The sequence below is a fragment of the Mobula hypostoma genome, chromosome 5, assembly GCF_963921235.1.
Source record: "Mobula hypostoma chromosome 5, sMobHyp1.1, whole genome shotgun sequence".
Classification (NCBI taxonomy): domain Eukaryota; kingdom Metazoa; phylum Chordata; class Chondrichthyes; order Myliobatiformes; family Myliobatidae; genus Mobula; species Mobula hypostoma.
In genome coordinates this window covers 88,452,757-88,470,372 of record NC_086101.1, presented here as the reverse complement: position 1 = coordinate 88,470,372, position 17,616 = coordinate 88,452,757, and the positions used below count along the sequence as shown (strand labels likewise).

The window sequence follows — 17,616 nt, the reverse complement described above, 5'->3', positions numbered from 1 at the left end:
ATCAAGTTTATTATCACCGGCATGTGTTGTGAAATTTGTTAACTTAGCAGCAGCATTTCAAGGCAACACCTAATATAGAAGAAAAAATAATAATGAAATAAAATATAGTAATAATAAATAAATAAATAAATAGATTAAAAACTGTGCAAAAAAAACAGAAATACTGTATATTAAAAAGTGAGGTAGTATTCATGGGTTCAATGTCCATTTAGGAATTGGATGGCAGAGGGAAAGAAGCTGTTCCTGAATCACTGAGTGTGTGCCTTCAGGCTTCTGTACCTCCTACCTGATGCTAACAGTGAGAAAAAGGCATGCCCTGGGTGCTGGAGGTCCTTAATAATGGACGCTGCCTTTTTGAGACACCACTCACTGAAGGTGTTCTGGATACTTTTTAGGCTAGTGCTAAAGATGGAGCTGACTAGATTTACAACCCTCTGCAGCTTCTTTCGGCCCTGTGCAGTACCCCCGCCATATCAGAGAGTGATGCAGCCTGTCAGAATGCTCTCCACAGTACATTTATAGAAGTTTTTGAGTTTATTTGTTGACATGCCAAATCTCTTCAAACTCCCAATGAAGTATAGCCGCTGTCTTGCCTTCTTCATAGCTGCATTGGTATGTTGGGATCAGTCACATCCTGAGAGAACTTGACACCCAGGAACTTGAAACTGCTCACCCTCTCCACTTCTGATCCCACTGAGGTATATGTTCCTTCGTCTTCCCTTCCTGAAGTCCACAATCAGCTCTTTAGTCTTACTGACGTTGAGTGTTGTGACACCACTCCACTAGTTGGCATATTTCACTCCTGTACGCCGCCTCGTCACCACCTGAGATCCTACCAACAACAGTAGTATCAACAGCAAATTTTTAGATGGTATTTGAGCTATGCTTAGCCACACAGTCATGTGTATATAGAGAGTAGAGCGGTGGGTTAAGCGCACACCCCTGAGGTGCGCCAGTGTTGATCATCAGCAAGGAGGATATATCCACACAGATTGTGATCTTCTAGTTAGGAAGTCGAGGATCCAATTGCAGAGGGAGGTACATAGTCCCAGGTTCTGCCACTTCTCAATCAGGATTGTGGGAATGATGGTATTAAATGCTGAGCTATAGTCGATGAGCAGCATCCTGACATAGGTGTCTGTGTTGTCCACGTGGTCTAAAGCTGTGTGGAGAGCCATTGAGATTGCGTCTGCCGTTGACCTTTTGTGGGGATAGGCAAATTGCAATGGGTCCAGGTCCTTGCTTTGGCAGCAGTTCAGTCTAGTTATGACCAACCTCTCAAAGTATTTCATCACTGCCGATGTGAGTGCTATCAGGCAATAGTCATTAAGGCAGCTCATATTATAGTAGATAAACTATCTCTAGCAGTAGAGACAGAGAGACCAAGAAAGGGGAGGGAGGTTTCAGAAATGGACCAGGTAAATTTGAGGGCAGGGTGAAAAATGGAGACAGAGTAGATGAAGTTGATGAGTTCAGCATGGGAGCAGGAAGCAGCACCAGGTCAGTCATCAATGTAGCATAGGAAAAGTGTGAGAATGTTACCCGAGTAGGCTTAGAACATAGGCTGTTCCACGTAGCCGACAAACAGGAAGGCATAGCTGGGATCCATGCGAGTGTCCATGGCTACACCTTTTGTTTGAAGGAAGTGGGAGGATCCAAAGGAGAAATTACTCAGAAGGAGGACTGGTACCGCTAGGGAAAGAAGACTGGTGATGGAGGGGAACTGGTTGGGGCTGGTGGCCAGAATGAAAAGGAGAGATTTGAGGCCTTCCAGGTAGGGGATGGAGGTGCATAGGGCTGGTCATCCGAAGTAAAAGTAAGATGATGAGTGCTAGGGAACCTGAAATCATTGAAAGGATCCAGAGTGTGTGAAGGGTCACAGATGTAGATAGGAAGGAAAGTTAAGTTAACTTGCAGGTTAAGTCAGTCGTGACGAAAGCAAATGTAATGTTAGTATTCATTTTAAGATGTCTAGAATACAAGAGCAGGGATGTGATGCTGAGGCTTTATAAGGCATTAGTGAAGCCTCATCTTGAGTATTACGAACAGTTTTCAGCTCCTCATCTAATAAAAGATGTGCTGGCATTGGAGAGGGTACAGAGGAAGTTCGCAAAGATGATTCCGGAAATGAAAGGGTTATCATACATGGAACGTTTGACAGCTCTGGGCCTGTACTCACTAGAAATTAGAAGGATGGTGGGGTGGTATCTAATTGAAACCTTTCAAATGTTGAAAGGCCTAGACAAGGTAGATGCGGAAAGGATGATTCCCATGGTGGGGGAGTCTAGGACAAGAGGGCACACTCAGGATAGAGAGGTGCCCATTTAAAACAGAGATGCGCAGCACTTTCTTTAGCCAGAGGGTGGTGAATTTATGGAATTTGGTACCACAGGCAGCTGTGGAAGCCAGGCCACAGGGTGTATTTAAAACTGAGGTTCTTGATTGAACATACCATCAAAGGTTACGGGGAGAAGGCCAGGGAGTGGTGCTGAGAAGTGGAAAAAAGGATCAGCCATGATTGAATGGCACAGCAGACACGATGGGCCAAATGGCCTAATTCTGCTCCTATGTCTTATGGTCTTATGGACCCAGTCAAGCACAGTGAGATGTTCAAGCTAAAAAAAACAGTGAAGAACAGCAAAACAAAGCAGCTCGCGTTCTTTGGAAGGGAAGAAACGCAGTGTACAGATGATTTCACGGGTTCATAAAGAGTGAGTACCGAATGATAATAATCATTTAAAAAAATCAGAAAGATCGTCGAGTTTGATTACACAATGAGTAACTGGCTCATGTATACCAAACCATTAGAACAGTATTCTGAAGAAATAACCAACAAAAACCGAGTCCCAATTTTGCTAAGTGCATTGGGTTTAAAGGCATACAGTCTGTTTCAAAGTTTGACTGCTCCAACCAAACAAGCAGAAATGAGCTTTGCTGATATTGTCAATGTAATTCAGGAAAACTTAAAACCAAAGCCATTGTTGATTGCAGAATGCTTTAGGTTTCATAAGCAGGCTCAGAAGGAAGGGTAGTCCAGGTCAGTGTACATGGCTGAATTGGAGAGGTTGTCTGAGTAATGTCGGTTCCGTAAAGGGCTTAATGATACACTAAGAGATTGCTTAGTTTGTGGAATTTTACATGAAAGCACTCAAAAATGGTTCCTAACTGAAGTACAACTTACATTTAAAAGAGCAATGGAAATCACTGTATTAATGGAAACCACAGACAGAGACTCAACTGAGTTGCAGTCAGGAATGAAAGTGAGCGTGAACAAAATTGCAGTGTCTGAACAGAAACCACCTGGCCAAACAGGTTGTGTTACCACGGTGGCAGGGACCCACATACTCTCCACAAAATAGTTTACATATCAAAGATAACAAATTGAAGCTTGCAGATGCTCAACTAAGAACTTATGCTGGAGAAAAGATAACTCCTGTGTGGAATGGCATCTGTAACACAGAAACTTAGAAAAGCTACAGCACAATACAGGCCCTTTGGCCCACAATGCTGCGTCGAACATTTATTTACTTTAGAAATTACCTAGTCCCATAGTCCTCTATTTTTCTAAGCTCCGTGTACCTATCCAAGAGTCTCTTAAAAGTATCCGATAACTGTGAAGTACCACAACCAACAAGCCACATTGAGCTTGTATGTCGTAAAAACAGAAGGACCAGCAATGTTGACGTGTGATTGGCTGACGCAAGTATCACTTGATTGGAGATCCATCCACAATTTGCATGCCACACCCCCTGCAATGAAGCCAACTGAAAGCAAATTAAAGAAGGCACTAGATGATGCCAAAACTGTCTCCATGCTGTACATTATGAACTGTTGCCCAACAGTGGACAAACAGGTGTTAGTGCCAACCTCTGTGCATCTGACTGAAAAGCATATTGGACTAAGGAAGGACCTTGCTGCTCAGAGGAATCGTGAAAGTGACGAAAGCAGCAGTCTGGTTACAACAGTTTTTGTAGGCAACATATCTGAGAAAGCTACTGATATGTTAATCAGACAGTTAATTGCAAAATGTGGCTTGGTTTTAAGCTGGAAGGGTGTTCAAGGAGCTTCAGGAAAGTTGCAAGCTTTCGACTATTGTGAATATAAGGAACCAGAATCTACTCTGCGTGCGTTAAGGTTAACGCATGAGCTTCAAGTGGAAGACAAAAGGCTGCTTATTCAAATAAATGCAATAACTAATGCCCAGCTGGATGAATGGAAGGGCAAAGAGAAAAGAGTCAATGGAAATATGGAAAGGATTTGTCAGATGATGTTGTGGATGAGGAAGTCAAGAAAAGAGATCAGATAGGAAAGGAAGCAATAGAAGGATTAATAAGATAATACTTCAGTGAGCTAAGTGGACCTTACCATGATCAAGATACACAAACCAGGAAATGAAAAAGGAAAGAAGAGATGGGGGGAAAGAATGTGAAGAAGAAAGTGAATGGTGCGAAAGAGAGAAGGAATGTGAAAAAGAAAAAGGGATCAAAGTAGATCCAGAGAGAGAAAAGGAGAAGAAAAGTTTCCAGAGCTGTCAGAACCACGTCCTACAGTCTCAGGGTCAACTCCTACCACCACCACAGAGGAGGCCCCAGAACCTGAGATTGTTTTCACAGTCACAAGTGTCACCAGACAAGCAGAGGGATTCTTCTTGTCAGGAAAGGCAATATCCTACAAGAGTGAAAAAGCCTCTACTGTGATGAAATCTTTTGTCATGAATGGGTCAATTTAAAAAACTTTCTACGCTGTGATGTCTGTATATAGGAGTTGTATCATATGCTATATGTGTAAATAGTCGGGATACATTCTCTATTGAGTTGGAGTTTATAGCTAAGCATGGAGGAGTGTCTTGTATTTAAAATTTCAGTAATATTTGAGTAATCTTGTATGTATATATTGATTAAGCATTCTTGTTCATTGTAATAATTAATTACAGGTTGTATGTAGACATATGTTAATTGCATACATCATCACATGATATATGCATGCCTTCTTAAAGTAAACTTTAAGTAGGACCCGCGCTTTGGACTCCCATGTCTTCGCTTGAATTAGTTTAATGTTTTGAAATTACAAAACATAACTTAAGGGATATAGCATTCATCCAGAAAATAAATCGCATATCAATATAAAGATACAATCTTCTCTCCTTTGCGGTTTGTTTTGGCAGTTTGATTTATATTAATTGTACTACTTACCCAAACCCTGAAGAAATGCTTATCTATAATAGGTTATGCTGATTCCACAGAGGCCATTTTCCCCATGAGCAGCAACATGTGCTGCATCCAGTTGCTGGCTCCAGGACCATGTAGAATGACTTAAACCCTGGGAATAATTGTGGTGGGAGCACAGACAAGGGAAGGGTGGTTGCATGAAGTTAAGCATCACTTCTCATACAATGGCAGGCCAATGCTCGACCATTTGGAATCTGCTTGTCTCTCAGAAAAATCTTCGCTTATTTCAGGCAGGAGTTTGCTAATAACTGAACAAACATGCTGTGATCCCCTGAGTCAATGAAGCCTCGACCAACACCAGGGCAGTTATGAGGAATAACACAAGCCAACAGCAGGCTAACTGGTTTCTTAACTACAACTTGTCAAGTTTGGTATATACTATATAACAGAGATTTTATTGCACTATCACTCAATCACTCACAGAGATAACAGCAGAATGCCTTTTTATTTTATTATTTAAAAAACATCGGGAACTGCAGTACATCGTGGGAAAACAGCATGTCACATTCTGTACTGAAAAAAGGCTACACAGCTTCCCCTTTAAGAAAAAAAAGTAAGAAACTTATTATGTAAAGTCAAACACAAACTTAACACTATCTGAGTTCACTTCAAAAGTCTATAACTGTCAGATTATTTTCTCCATAACTGAACACACCATGTGATGCACTGTTTGTACAGATTTTGACAAACATCCAATAATGATTATTACAACTGGATCAAATACAAGTTTACAGTGCTTCTAGCACCACTAAATACGTTGAATAAATTGGTAACAATCTCTGCTTCAGTTATCTTTCAACGCCCACCACCTTCTTGCGTTTAAATTCAGGATGACTTCTCCACTCATTCCCTAATCTTGCTCATCCTTTTTCCCTTTTCTTTTGTTATTGCCTTTTTAGCCTTGTCTATGACAGTAGGCATTCTTTTCTAATTCAAAGCTTGTGCCCTCAGGACATTTCGCACACAACAATGCTATGCTGTAGTGACAGCACACCAAGAGGACCTATACACAGTTGTCAGGAACTCAAATACCCTTTGCCCAAACTGTGAATGAAACTGATTACCTTAAGCACGATTATCACTTCTTCTGTAGAGCAAGTGTTCTCCATTTTGACTCTCTGGGCAACGTTGATCAGACATGTGTGATAGATACCCACCACAGTCTATGTTCTCTTCAGACTTTCTTTGTTTTCGAATCATATGTCTCTTGCTTGCACCTTTATTATGAACACTCAGGCTTCAAAGTGTAGACTACCCTCCAGTCCTGACTGCATGGCACGCTTCCAAATTCAGGTTTATTGTTGTCATGGGTGTACATACTACCAACACTGCTCCCATATCTAGATGGCTTTAGATTGGCCTCATCCTGGCATATTATCTCCAGCAGCTTCACTGACCTGTAAACTATTGTGATCATGTTCTCATCTTTCCTTCAACTTTGGTGATCCAGTTGTGCTTTCTTCATTGCGTTCATATTGAAAATACATGGCATGTTTGGTCTGCTCCCAGCCGAGATTAGTCAGATTGTCTTGGTGTTCGTGCACGTGGTTTTGGCTTGTGCTGTTCTGCTGCACACTACTGATACTGCAGATACTTCATTCTGAAATTCTATAAATGCAACACACCGAATTCTCAAAAAGCCAAAAAAAAACTGTATATGTTGGAAAGTTGAAAATCTCATTTCTGTTTCCACTCCCACCCCCCAAAGATTCTGTGCCAACTTGAGAGGTACAAATTTTAATATCAGTGACATTTTCCATTTTGCCTGGAAGCATTTTGAAAATAGCATCCTGCATGTGCATATTTTTCAGGTTACCTTCCCCAAAGTGCACCTTCATCAGTTTATCTCTGGTTAGCTATGTAGCTTGAAAGTTTAACACTTTTGTTTCTTTCATTTTAACATTCTTCTCCAAAGTATTGCATTGCACACATAAAAAATCTCATTTCTATATTTCCGAATAACATTGGAAGTGATTGACCCTATGCCAGCTCACAGAATAACCCCATTCACCACTAATTTTCTCTGTAATCCATTTTTCCCAGGTTTAGTTAATTATCGCAGATTCTACCATGAACCTGCACAGAAAGGTCAGTATACATTTGCCAACTAGCCAACCAACATGTCTTTGGGGAATGGAAGGGAAATCAGAATACTTAAGGGGGAAATGCACACCTGGTCACAGGAAAAACAGAAACTCCTTACAGACAACAGACGAAACATAACAATTTCACTTGGGGTGCGAGAGCAATGAGGCAGTACCTGTACTAGCTGCACCAGTATGTTGCCCCACACTGCTGGAATGATGATATGAAACCTACTAAGCTGATGACAGCTCTGACGTTTACTGAAGATCAGTTATTGCTTTGTGAACATTCCAGATGAACCAGATGGCTCAATTTAGTTTGCCTGAAGGGAAGACTGCTCTTCTGCCAAAGACAGTAAGTTGTTGGCCATATTTCCTGTAATACATCTTCCTCTCCTTCAGCTTCTGCTTTGCACATTCTCAGTTGCTTTATTTCTTACTGCTTCCTCTGCTTTATCTCAGTCAAGCAGCATCCTATAAACTTTCACACCCAGCATCTGCTAACTGGAGACCACTCTCCACCATCAATGTCCATCTGGCAAAAGAATGTTTTGCTTCAGGATTCCCTCAATGCCCTAGAACTCTGAATAAGACAGTCTGAGCAACTTGATCCGATTCACTCCCAGATTACCAGTGTATCTTCATAGACCAGAACATACAAAGGGTAACTTGACCTACCAATACTGACCAGTCTTTATCACCCATGACTCTGAGAATGACCCCTCAGAATATGCACAACAATACCTTGGTTGACATCACTGGAAAATGGCAAAGATATTCGTGATACACATCTTAGCCTATCGCAAAACAAACTATAATTTTTTTTGTAGTTCATTTTGCAATCTATGTACATACATCAGTCATATGTATTAAAACCTTCAGACATGTTACTGCTATCACAGTTCCATTTCTTCAGCCTCTACTTTCACAAGGCAGAGGTGTACAGGACTATTTTCTCTACCAGCCTCTTATCTTTTTGAAGGACTTGCACTTACCCATGGCTTCCATAACGCAAAGTGAGTGGCAGTTCTGTGGGTGAAAAAGCTTTGTTAATGAGAGAGGTCAGAGGAGAATGGCCAGACTGGTTCAAGCTGACAGGAAGGCATCAGTAACTCAAGCAACCACATTATAACAATGGTATTAAGAGGAGCATCTCTGAATGTTGAATCTTGACATGGATGGTCTACAGCAGGAGACCATGAACATACAGTGAGTGGCCACTTTATTAGGTATCTCCTGTACCTAATAAAGACCATAAGACCAGAAGATGTAGGAGCAGAAACAGGCCACTTGGCCCATCGAGTCTGCATCGCCATTCCACCATGGCTGATTCAATTTTCCTCAGCCCTAATCTCCTGTCTTCTTCCTGAATTCCATCATTTCTTAACCAATCAAGAATCGATCAACCTCTGCCTTGAATATACATAAGGACTTGGCCTCCACTGCTGCCTGTGACAAAGAATTCTATAGATTCACCACCATCTGGCTTAAGAAATTCCTCACCTCCATTCTAAAAGGATGCCCCTCTAAACTCAGGCTGTGTGCTCTAGTCTTAGATTTTCCCACCATAGGAAACATCCTGTCCATATACACATCCACTCTATCAAGTCCTTTCACCATTCAATAGATTTCAACCCTCATTCTTCTGAATTTTACTGAATACAGGCACACAGCCATTGAACGCTCTTCATATGACAAGCCATTCAATCCTGGAATCATTTTCGCAAACCTCTTTTGAACCCTCTCCAGTTTCAGCATATCCTTTCTAAAATAAGATGCCCAAACCTACTCACAACACTTCAAATGAAGCCTGATCTGTGCTTTATAAAGTTTCAACATTACATTCTCGATTTATATTCTCGTCCTCTTGAAGTGAATGGTAACATTGCAATTGCTTCCCTCACCAAAGACTCAAGCTGCAAATTAACCATTAGGGAATCCTGCACAAGGACTCCCAAGTCCCTTTGCAACTCAGTTTTTTGTATTTTCTCTCCATTTAGAAACTAGTCAACCCTTTCATTTCTTCTACCAAAGTACACGACCATACACTTCCAGACACAGTATTCCATCTGCAGTTTCTTTGCCCATTCTCCTAATCTGAGTCCTTCTGCAGCCTCTCTACTTCCTCAAAACTACCTGCCCCTCCACCTACCTTGATATCGTCAGCAAATTTTCCAATAAAGCCATCAATTCCAGCATACAAATCATTGACATATAACATAAAAAGAATTGGTCCTAACACAGACCCCCGTGGAACACTACTAGTCACTGGCTGCCTGACAGAAAAAGCTCCCTTTATTCCCACTCTTTACCTGCTGCCAATCAGTCACTGCTTTGTCCATGCTAGAATCTTTCCAGTAATACTATGGGCTCATAGTTTGTTAAGCAGCCTCGTGTCGCACTTTGTCAAAGAACTTCTGAAAATCCAAGTGCACAACATCAACCAAATCTCCTTTGACTATCCTGCTTGTCACTTCTTCAAAGGATTCCAATAGATTTGTCAGGCAAGATTTTCTCTTAAGGAAACCATGCTGACAACAGCCTATTTTATCATATACCTCCAAGTACCCTGAGACCGCATCCTTAATAATCGACTCCAACATTTTCCCAACTATTGAGGTCAGACTAACTGGCCTATAGTTTCCTTTCTTCTGGCACTCTCCCTTCTTGAAGAGTGGAGTGACATTTGTAATTTTCCTGTCTTCTAGAACCATTCCAGAATCGAGTGATTCTTGAAAGATCATTACTAATTCCTCCATGATGCCTTCAGCCAGCTCTGGGGTGTACACCATCTGGTCCAGGTGACTTATCGACCTTCAGACCTTTCAGTTTCCTAAGAACCTTCTCTCTAGTTATGGTAATTTCACAAACTTCATGCCCCGACAATTAGAACTTCCACCATACTGCTAGTGACTTCCACAGTGAAGGCTGATGCGAAATAATTATTCAGTTCATCCACTATGTCATTGTCCCACATTACTACCTCTCCAGCATCATTTTGCAGTGGTCCGATATCCACTCTCACCTCTATTTTACACCTTATGTATCTGAAGAAACTTTTGGTATCCTGGTTAATATTACTGTCTAGCTTACTTTCGTATTCCATCTCTACCTTCTTAAAGTCTTTTTCAGTTGCTTTCTGTCGGTTTTTAAAAGCTTCTCAATCCTCTAACATCCCATTAATCTTTTCTATATTATATGCTCTCTTTGGCTTTTATGTTGGCTTTAATTTCTCTTGTTAGCCATGGTTGTGTCATTTTCCTTTAGAATACTTCTTCCTCTTTGGAATGTATATTTCTTCCCAATTGCTTCCTGACTTCCAGCCATTGCAGCTCTGCCACCAACCCTGCCAGTGTTCATTAACTACCAATTCTAGCCAGCTCCTCTCTCATGCCTGTAATTCCCTTTACTCCACTGTAATACTGACATATCTGACTTCAGCTTCTCCTTCTCAAATTTCAGGATGAATTAGATCATATTATGATCACTGGCCCCTATTTGTTCTTTTACCTTAAGCTCTCTAATCAATTCTGGTTAACTACACAACACCCACTCCTGAATAGCTGATTCCCTAGTGGGCTCAACCATGAGCTGCTCTAAAAAGTCACCTTGTAGGCACTCTAGAAATTCCCCTTCCTGTAATCCAGCACCAATCTGATGTTCCCAATCTACCTGCATATTGAAGTCCCCCATGACTATTGTAACACTGCCCTTTTGGCACACATTTTCTATCTCCCATTGTAATTTGTGGGCCACTTTCTTACTACTGTTCGAGGGTCTGTATACAACTCCCATCAGGGTCTTTTTGCCCTTGCAGTTCCTTAGCTTTATCCACAATGATTCAACACCTTCCAACCCTATGCTACCTCCTTCTATTGATCTGATTTTATTTTTTACCAACACAGCAACGCCAACTCTCTGCCTTCCTGCCGATCCTTTCGATACATTATGCATCCTTGGACATTAATCTCCCAGGTGTAATCTTTCAGCCATGAATCCGTGATGCCTACAACATCATACCTGCCAATCTGCATCTGTACTGCAAGTTCATCTACCTTATTCGTATACTGTGTGTATAAAGTGGCCATTCAGTGTCTAAAAATGAGCATTTGTGAGACTGGTAGGACAGGTGGGGATGGACATTTCCTGCAGGCATCTTCTGCCAGGAGGGTACATACCTCTTCATCCCAACTCCTCCTCTGTGCTGCAACGAATGGGTGATGGATTGAGGCAAGAAGAGCTGGGAGTACTGAGCAAACTCACTCGCTCTCTCACTGATACAGTAAACCCAGCTGACCACCACTTTTACTGTGCCTGCTGACAGCCTAATTACAAACGTTTCTTCAATCCTCTCTCATGTGTACTTCTTAAGATTTATTTTGGTCTTAAGGACATCTGGGAACTCCTGTGATATCAAATACAGCTAGCTTTTCTGTTGAAAAGTCTGACTCTTCATACCGTCAGTTTTCTGACAAGGCAATGAAACATTGTCAGAAACCAAGAGCTGAGTTTGATGTTTCATAACCAGCAAGACTTCACACCAAGAAGAGGGAAACTGAACCCAGTTGGAGAACTCTCTTCAGCCAATCTCAACTCAATGTGGGAATGGTTTATATCTATCTGCCACTGAACTTCTTCTACTCCAAATCCCATCCCACAACTCATTCTTCTTGTTTTCACCCCTCATATTATTATACCTCAATTATATTTATCTTCCTTGCAGCTTTTGGCATAGATCATCAAACCATCTTCCCCAACATTCCACCACCCTGCCAACTTAAGCATAATTGAATTTTCCATTTGCAAGCAGAGACTTTCCAATTCATCCTTCTCTGAAATCTGTCTTATTTTTGAAACCCTTCAAGGATTCAGCCTTTGGTCCTTGACCTCTAGGTTACCATTTAATAATTTCATATGTAGAAAGTTCGAGATTCTCCATGTCTCTCCCTCTCGTAGTTGTTCTACTGCCTTTGCATCCAAGTACAATGCAACCTCAGTTGAAACTGAACTTCTTTCAGTCAAATTGTGAGAAGGTTGAAGCCACTGAACTTGACATTGTCTAATACTTTTGCATGCAACACTGAATCTATCCTCAAGCCCAAGACAGCATGTTAAACAGAATTAGACTCTTCACATTTTGCATGTGAATATGCATGCAATCACATTAACTTTTTTACCACAGACCACCTAATTTGACCTCTTGTGACTAACATTTTAGAAGTTGGGTGTAGAGGATTTGCTGGGTGCTCACTGTGCAGAATCCACCCTCTCCTTGGCATTATGGGGGGCTGCAAAGATAAAAGCCATCAGGAGTGTCACAGAGGCTGCTGAGTGAGCATCCGAATGGCTATGGATCAAGAGGTGTGACCCATGGACCAATGCTGCTGGGAGCACAAGCTGGGGCCTGATCAACCCTGGCTGGGTCACCAGAGCAAGAGTGTCTGATATTGAAAGACCCAAAACACCCAGTGACCCCATTGCTGATGACGTGTTTCAGCACATCGTAGGACGTATCTCAGTATCATGCACTTGTACAGAACTTCCACATTCAATTATTACTGTGATCCTTTGTTCCACATCCCATTCGTGGATTTAAAAAATCCCCACGTAAATTAACACGGCCCCTCACTAACCAACTTTGATTCCCAGTACCACAATAAATTAACTTCCGCCCAGTTGCCCTTAACACCCAGAAGACCAAGGAGATCATTGTGGAATTCAGGCATGCTAGGAGCCACACTCACGTCCCCATCTACGTCAACAGAGCAGTAGTGGAGCGTGTATCAAGCTTCAAATTCCTTGGTGTCCACATTTCCGAGGATCTCACCTGGTCCCTGAACTCCTCCATCCTGATCAAAAAGGCGCAACAGTGCCTTTATTTCCTGCGGAGCATCAAAAAAGCTCACCTCTGCCCAGGATACTGACGGACTTTTACCGCTGTACCATTGAGAGCATACTCACCAACTGCATCTCAGTGTGGTATGGCAATTGTCCCGCATCGGACCACAAAGCACTCCAGCGTGTGGTGAAAACTGCCCAGCGGATTATTGGCACCCGATTGCCCACCATTGAGAACATCTACCATAAACGCTGCCTGGGCAGGGTGAAAAGCATTATCAAGGATGTATCTCATCCTAATCATGGACTTTTTACTCTCCTCCCGTCTCGTAGGCACTGCAGGAGCCTCCGCTCCCAGACCAGCAGGCACAGGAAGAGCTTCTTCCCTGAGGCTGTGACCCTACTGAACCTCACATCACAGCACTAAGCAGTATTGCACCCATACTGTACTGTCTCAGTACTTTTATATTTGTGTGCTGTAGTACTTACCTTTTATTCGCAGTTATTTTGTAAATAACACTATTATTTGCATTTCTGGTTAGATGCTAACTGCATTTCATTGGCTTTGTATCTGTACTCGGCACAATGACAATAAAGTTGAATTTAATCTAATAAATTAAACACAGGAATCAGAACACTATATTTTATTTTCTTCACAGCCTGTATCTATTATTTTTCTCTCACTAATCTCCCCAGACATCTACAAAATTCTTGACATGTTCTTATCCTCTCTTCATCCAAGAGTTAATGGTCATCCCTTTCACAGTATCAGCTTGGATTTTGGATGGTTCTTCCCAATTCCCATCTAATCTCAGAAACAGTCAACTTCTATCTCTCACCACACAAAACTTTCTCTCCTTCACTTTTCGAATCCATGATTTGATTGTGCCTCCATCAAACACATGACCATGTTTCTTTAATATTGAATAAAAACAAATATTCATATTGATTTCCACTACTACTGCTTTGGTCTGATTTTAATCCAGGAAGTCATATCTTCACATCTGGAATTCTTCAAAAGAAAATTTGGATTGTGTCATTATACTGTTATCCAAAACTGTAAGGAGGAGTTTATCAAAGTAATTTATACCTACTAATTTAAATTTCCTTAATTCCTGGAGGTAGATGGAGAGCATATACTGTATATCTTTTTATACAGTACAATTCTACCTACTGATAAATTAGTTCTCATTACAGCATAATCTTTCCAAAATTACTACTAAAAGTGTAAAGCTTGAATCCTCCTAATGTATTCCAAATCCCATTGTGGTTTATTGTTTTATTGATTAAAAGATAGCCCTTAACTCTGAGTGGAGTCATCGGGACACCGTCATGATGGCATTTTTTTTTTAGCAGGCTTTCTTATTTTTACGAGACCAAGTTGCTAGCTCGACGCTCAACCCAGCACGGACAGAAAGCGTGCAAGGGAGCCGGCTGGATTTGAACTTGGGAGCCTTCGGTCCAAAGTCCAGTGCTGATGCCACTACACCACCAGCCGGCTATAGCATTTACTAATAACTGATTATCTTTCTAACTCCATTTAGATAGCCTTTCCTAAAGTCATTCTTGTTCACTGTTCCAATGGAAATCAAATGCAATTGTAAAACAAATAATAAATGCTGCCACTTCTACCACAGGATAAAATTAAATTATCATATCGTGTTTACCCCAACCTGCCCTAATTTATTATGTTTCGGAAGTTAAATAAGTCATGGAGATCAAACTGCCTTAACAAAACTCTCCAGCTACACTGGCACCACAAGTATTAAGATTATATTTATTTTTAGATCCCTGCAAAGCATATTTATTTAACCATAATTTTAATATTCTTCCCCAGTTTTCAAATCCCTCAATTGTTTTATCCATCCTTAATCAGTCATCGCTCTTGCCCTGGTGTTCAGCGCCTTAAACATTAAATTTTCACAATGCTGAGTGTTTCCAGCATTTTTCGTTATTATTTCAGATCTCTAGCAGCTGAAGTTTTGTTTTTAATTTTCATCCTAAAACTTTCTAAGATATGTTAACTCATTCATTCTCACTTCTCGGTAATTCCCAAATTTAATTTATTCTCCAATGTTAGTTTCTATATTCCCAAACTCTGGAATCCCCTTTGTAAACTCATGCGTCCAATTCTCACTTTATTGACCACTCTTTTTTTTAGTTTGTAGTTATTTGAAATTTGAATTTGGCAATCCATGCTGCCTTGATCTCTGATAGTAATCCTAGTGGCCATTTCTTTTTTCCATTATTTCTTTGAAGCACCAGGGGGAATTTCAAGTTCAGGTTCAAGTTCAAGTTCAGTTTTCTGACATTCAGCTGTACACAGGTATATGGTCAAATAAAACAATGTTCCTCTGACCAACATACACAACACAATACATATAACTCACCTAACAAATAAAGTGATATTACGCAAATAAATTAACAAATAATTTGTCGCATTTAAAATTTTATATAAATGTAAGTTGCTGTCAATTTAGAGCTAGAATAATCAGATAAGTTATGCAGTTGTTCACATAATCATATACTTATATCTTCCTTGTGTATGAAGAAGAGTCAGTAGAAATTTCTTATTTTTGTGTTTAAGTTGGAAAATTTATCATGCATTTGGTCACTTTATTTTAAAACAAGAGGGACGCTTACTTACTTTATAAGCATGTTTATCTTTAGTGGCACTGAATTAGCACATTTACCTGCTAACAGCGATGGTTATATATCAAAGTGGCCTGGCAGGTTACAACCCCATTTGTGACAAGAGGACATTTGCAGATCCTTATAACAACATTCCACAAAACTGAAGTGTTGTTTTGAAATAAATTCAAGTTCTTACAAAACAAATACAGACATTAAAAATGTTTTTTCTTTAAATTTCACAATTTCATATCTCAAGGAGATTGACTACATGACAAGCTTTGAAGGTTGATCAAAAGTTTGTCTCAACAACCACAGTAAACATCTCTTTGAACCTATGTGTTGCATCTGTCTATTTTTGGGGGTAAGTACCTGCAATTAAACAAAACCACTAAAAAGTCAGCTTTGCGGTGGCAAGTTTTTGATTTAATACTTTGACAATGTTGTCAGTATCAGACACGGGCGTCTGTGGTGATTAATATTATGCCCGGTCCACACCTTACAGAAACACGCCAAATTTGTTTTCAATCAGTATGCAATCTGGACAAATTCATCACCTCCCCTCAGATCATTCTTCTAAGATTACAAATGCATGTGTGCAACCCTCTCTCAAACAAAAGCAACTCTGACAACGTGCCCCTACCAAAGAGCAGCGTAGAAACCAGCACCTTTCATTGCAAGGAGTACCCGCAGTCTCGTTTGATGTCTTTTCAACTTTTCTTTCGCATTCCCGTTGTCTGCAAGTTCCTCCCGTGACCTCCCAGAATTTAGGCACAACAAAAGGCAGCCATAAAAAATGCCTCACGGGGAAAACTTATCACTGACATGCTCGTGTTTTTTTTCCCTATCCGCTAAAGTAGAATCCAGCTGCCAACTCTAATAATAGACTGATTAAACACGGAGATGTATTATCAGCAGAATGTTTTTTTTGACAAACACATTGCTCTTTCGCCATATAACTTAGGTGTTAGAATATTTAACAATCATGTAAAAAGTTATATTAAAAGATACATTCATTTATATAAAAATACAAACTTATTCTTACCAAACTGTGCAGAACATATATACACAATGAGTAGAAAAAGCCCAAAGAGTTGATAGTGACCAGATAATGCTTGTAGACGCAAAGGGGACAGAGGATCCATGGTGAATTCAACGTTTCATCTGCGCCACGCTATTCCCTATGAACCGCGGAGTCCTTGCTGATTTCAAGCAGAATCCCATCAAAAAAGGCTGCAGAAAGTCAGCGGGAGCAGTCAGTCGGCGCCATGCAATCCCGGCTGGTGTCAGATCGCAATAATCCTGCAGAGGGCTCACAACATTCCCACATTAGCATTTCCGACACAGGAAAAGCATGCTCGGGTATCCAATCCATTGAAATCTTCAATGACAGATGAAGTTAAAAAAAACAATTTACCATTTGAAATGCAAAGGATATTTCATGCAGCTTTTCGTTAACTCGAGAGATCTCAACCCAATAATGATTATAAATTAGAGTTGGAAAGTATTTATTGCTATTTCTGTTACCCAACAAGATTTTTTATCTGATTTCCTAAAACTCCACAAAGTGGACAATACTTTTTTTCAACTTTCCTTGACAATACGACAAAATGGCACTGGAATATTGAATTATTAGTTAACTTAATTAATGAAAAATCTGAACAAAAATCACTATTAACTGTTCAGACAGCGCTGCAATATAGTCATGGTGCAATAGAGGACCTTCGGCCCAATTTCCCATGTTTGCCCAATAACGCTTTAAGACCCACCACTCCATATGCCAATCTAAGTGCTTCTTAAATGCCACTTAACCACTCACTTATTCCATATATTTA

The 17,616-nt window shown here is 40.5% G+C and overlaps 1 protein-coding gene across 1 annotated transcript in view; it reads right to left on the bottom strand.

The window, feature by feature from the left end:
* The window catches only part of si:ch211-246m6.5 (von Willebrand factor D and EGF domain-containing protein), a 327,759-nt gene extending 310,833 nt beyond the window's left edge, over positions 1–16,926 (bottom strand). The window contains exon 1 of the mRNA XM_063049712.1: positions 16,827–16,926. Coding sequence (XP_062905782.1) covers positions 16,827–16,926 — 100 coding nt within the window. The remainder of the gene's footprint in view (positions 1–16,826) is intronic.
* Positions 16,927–17,616: the final 690 nt, after the last annotated feature.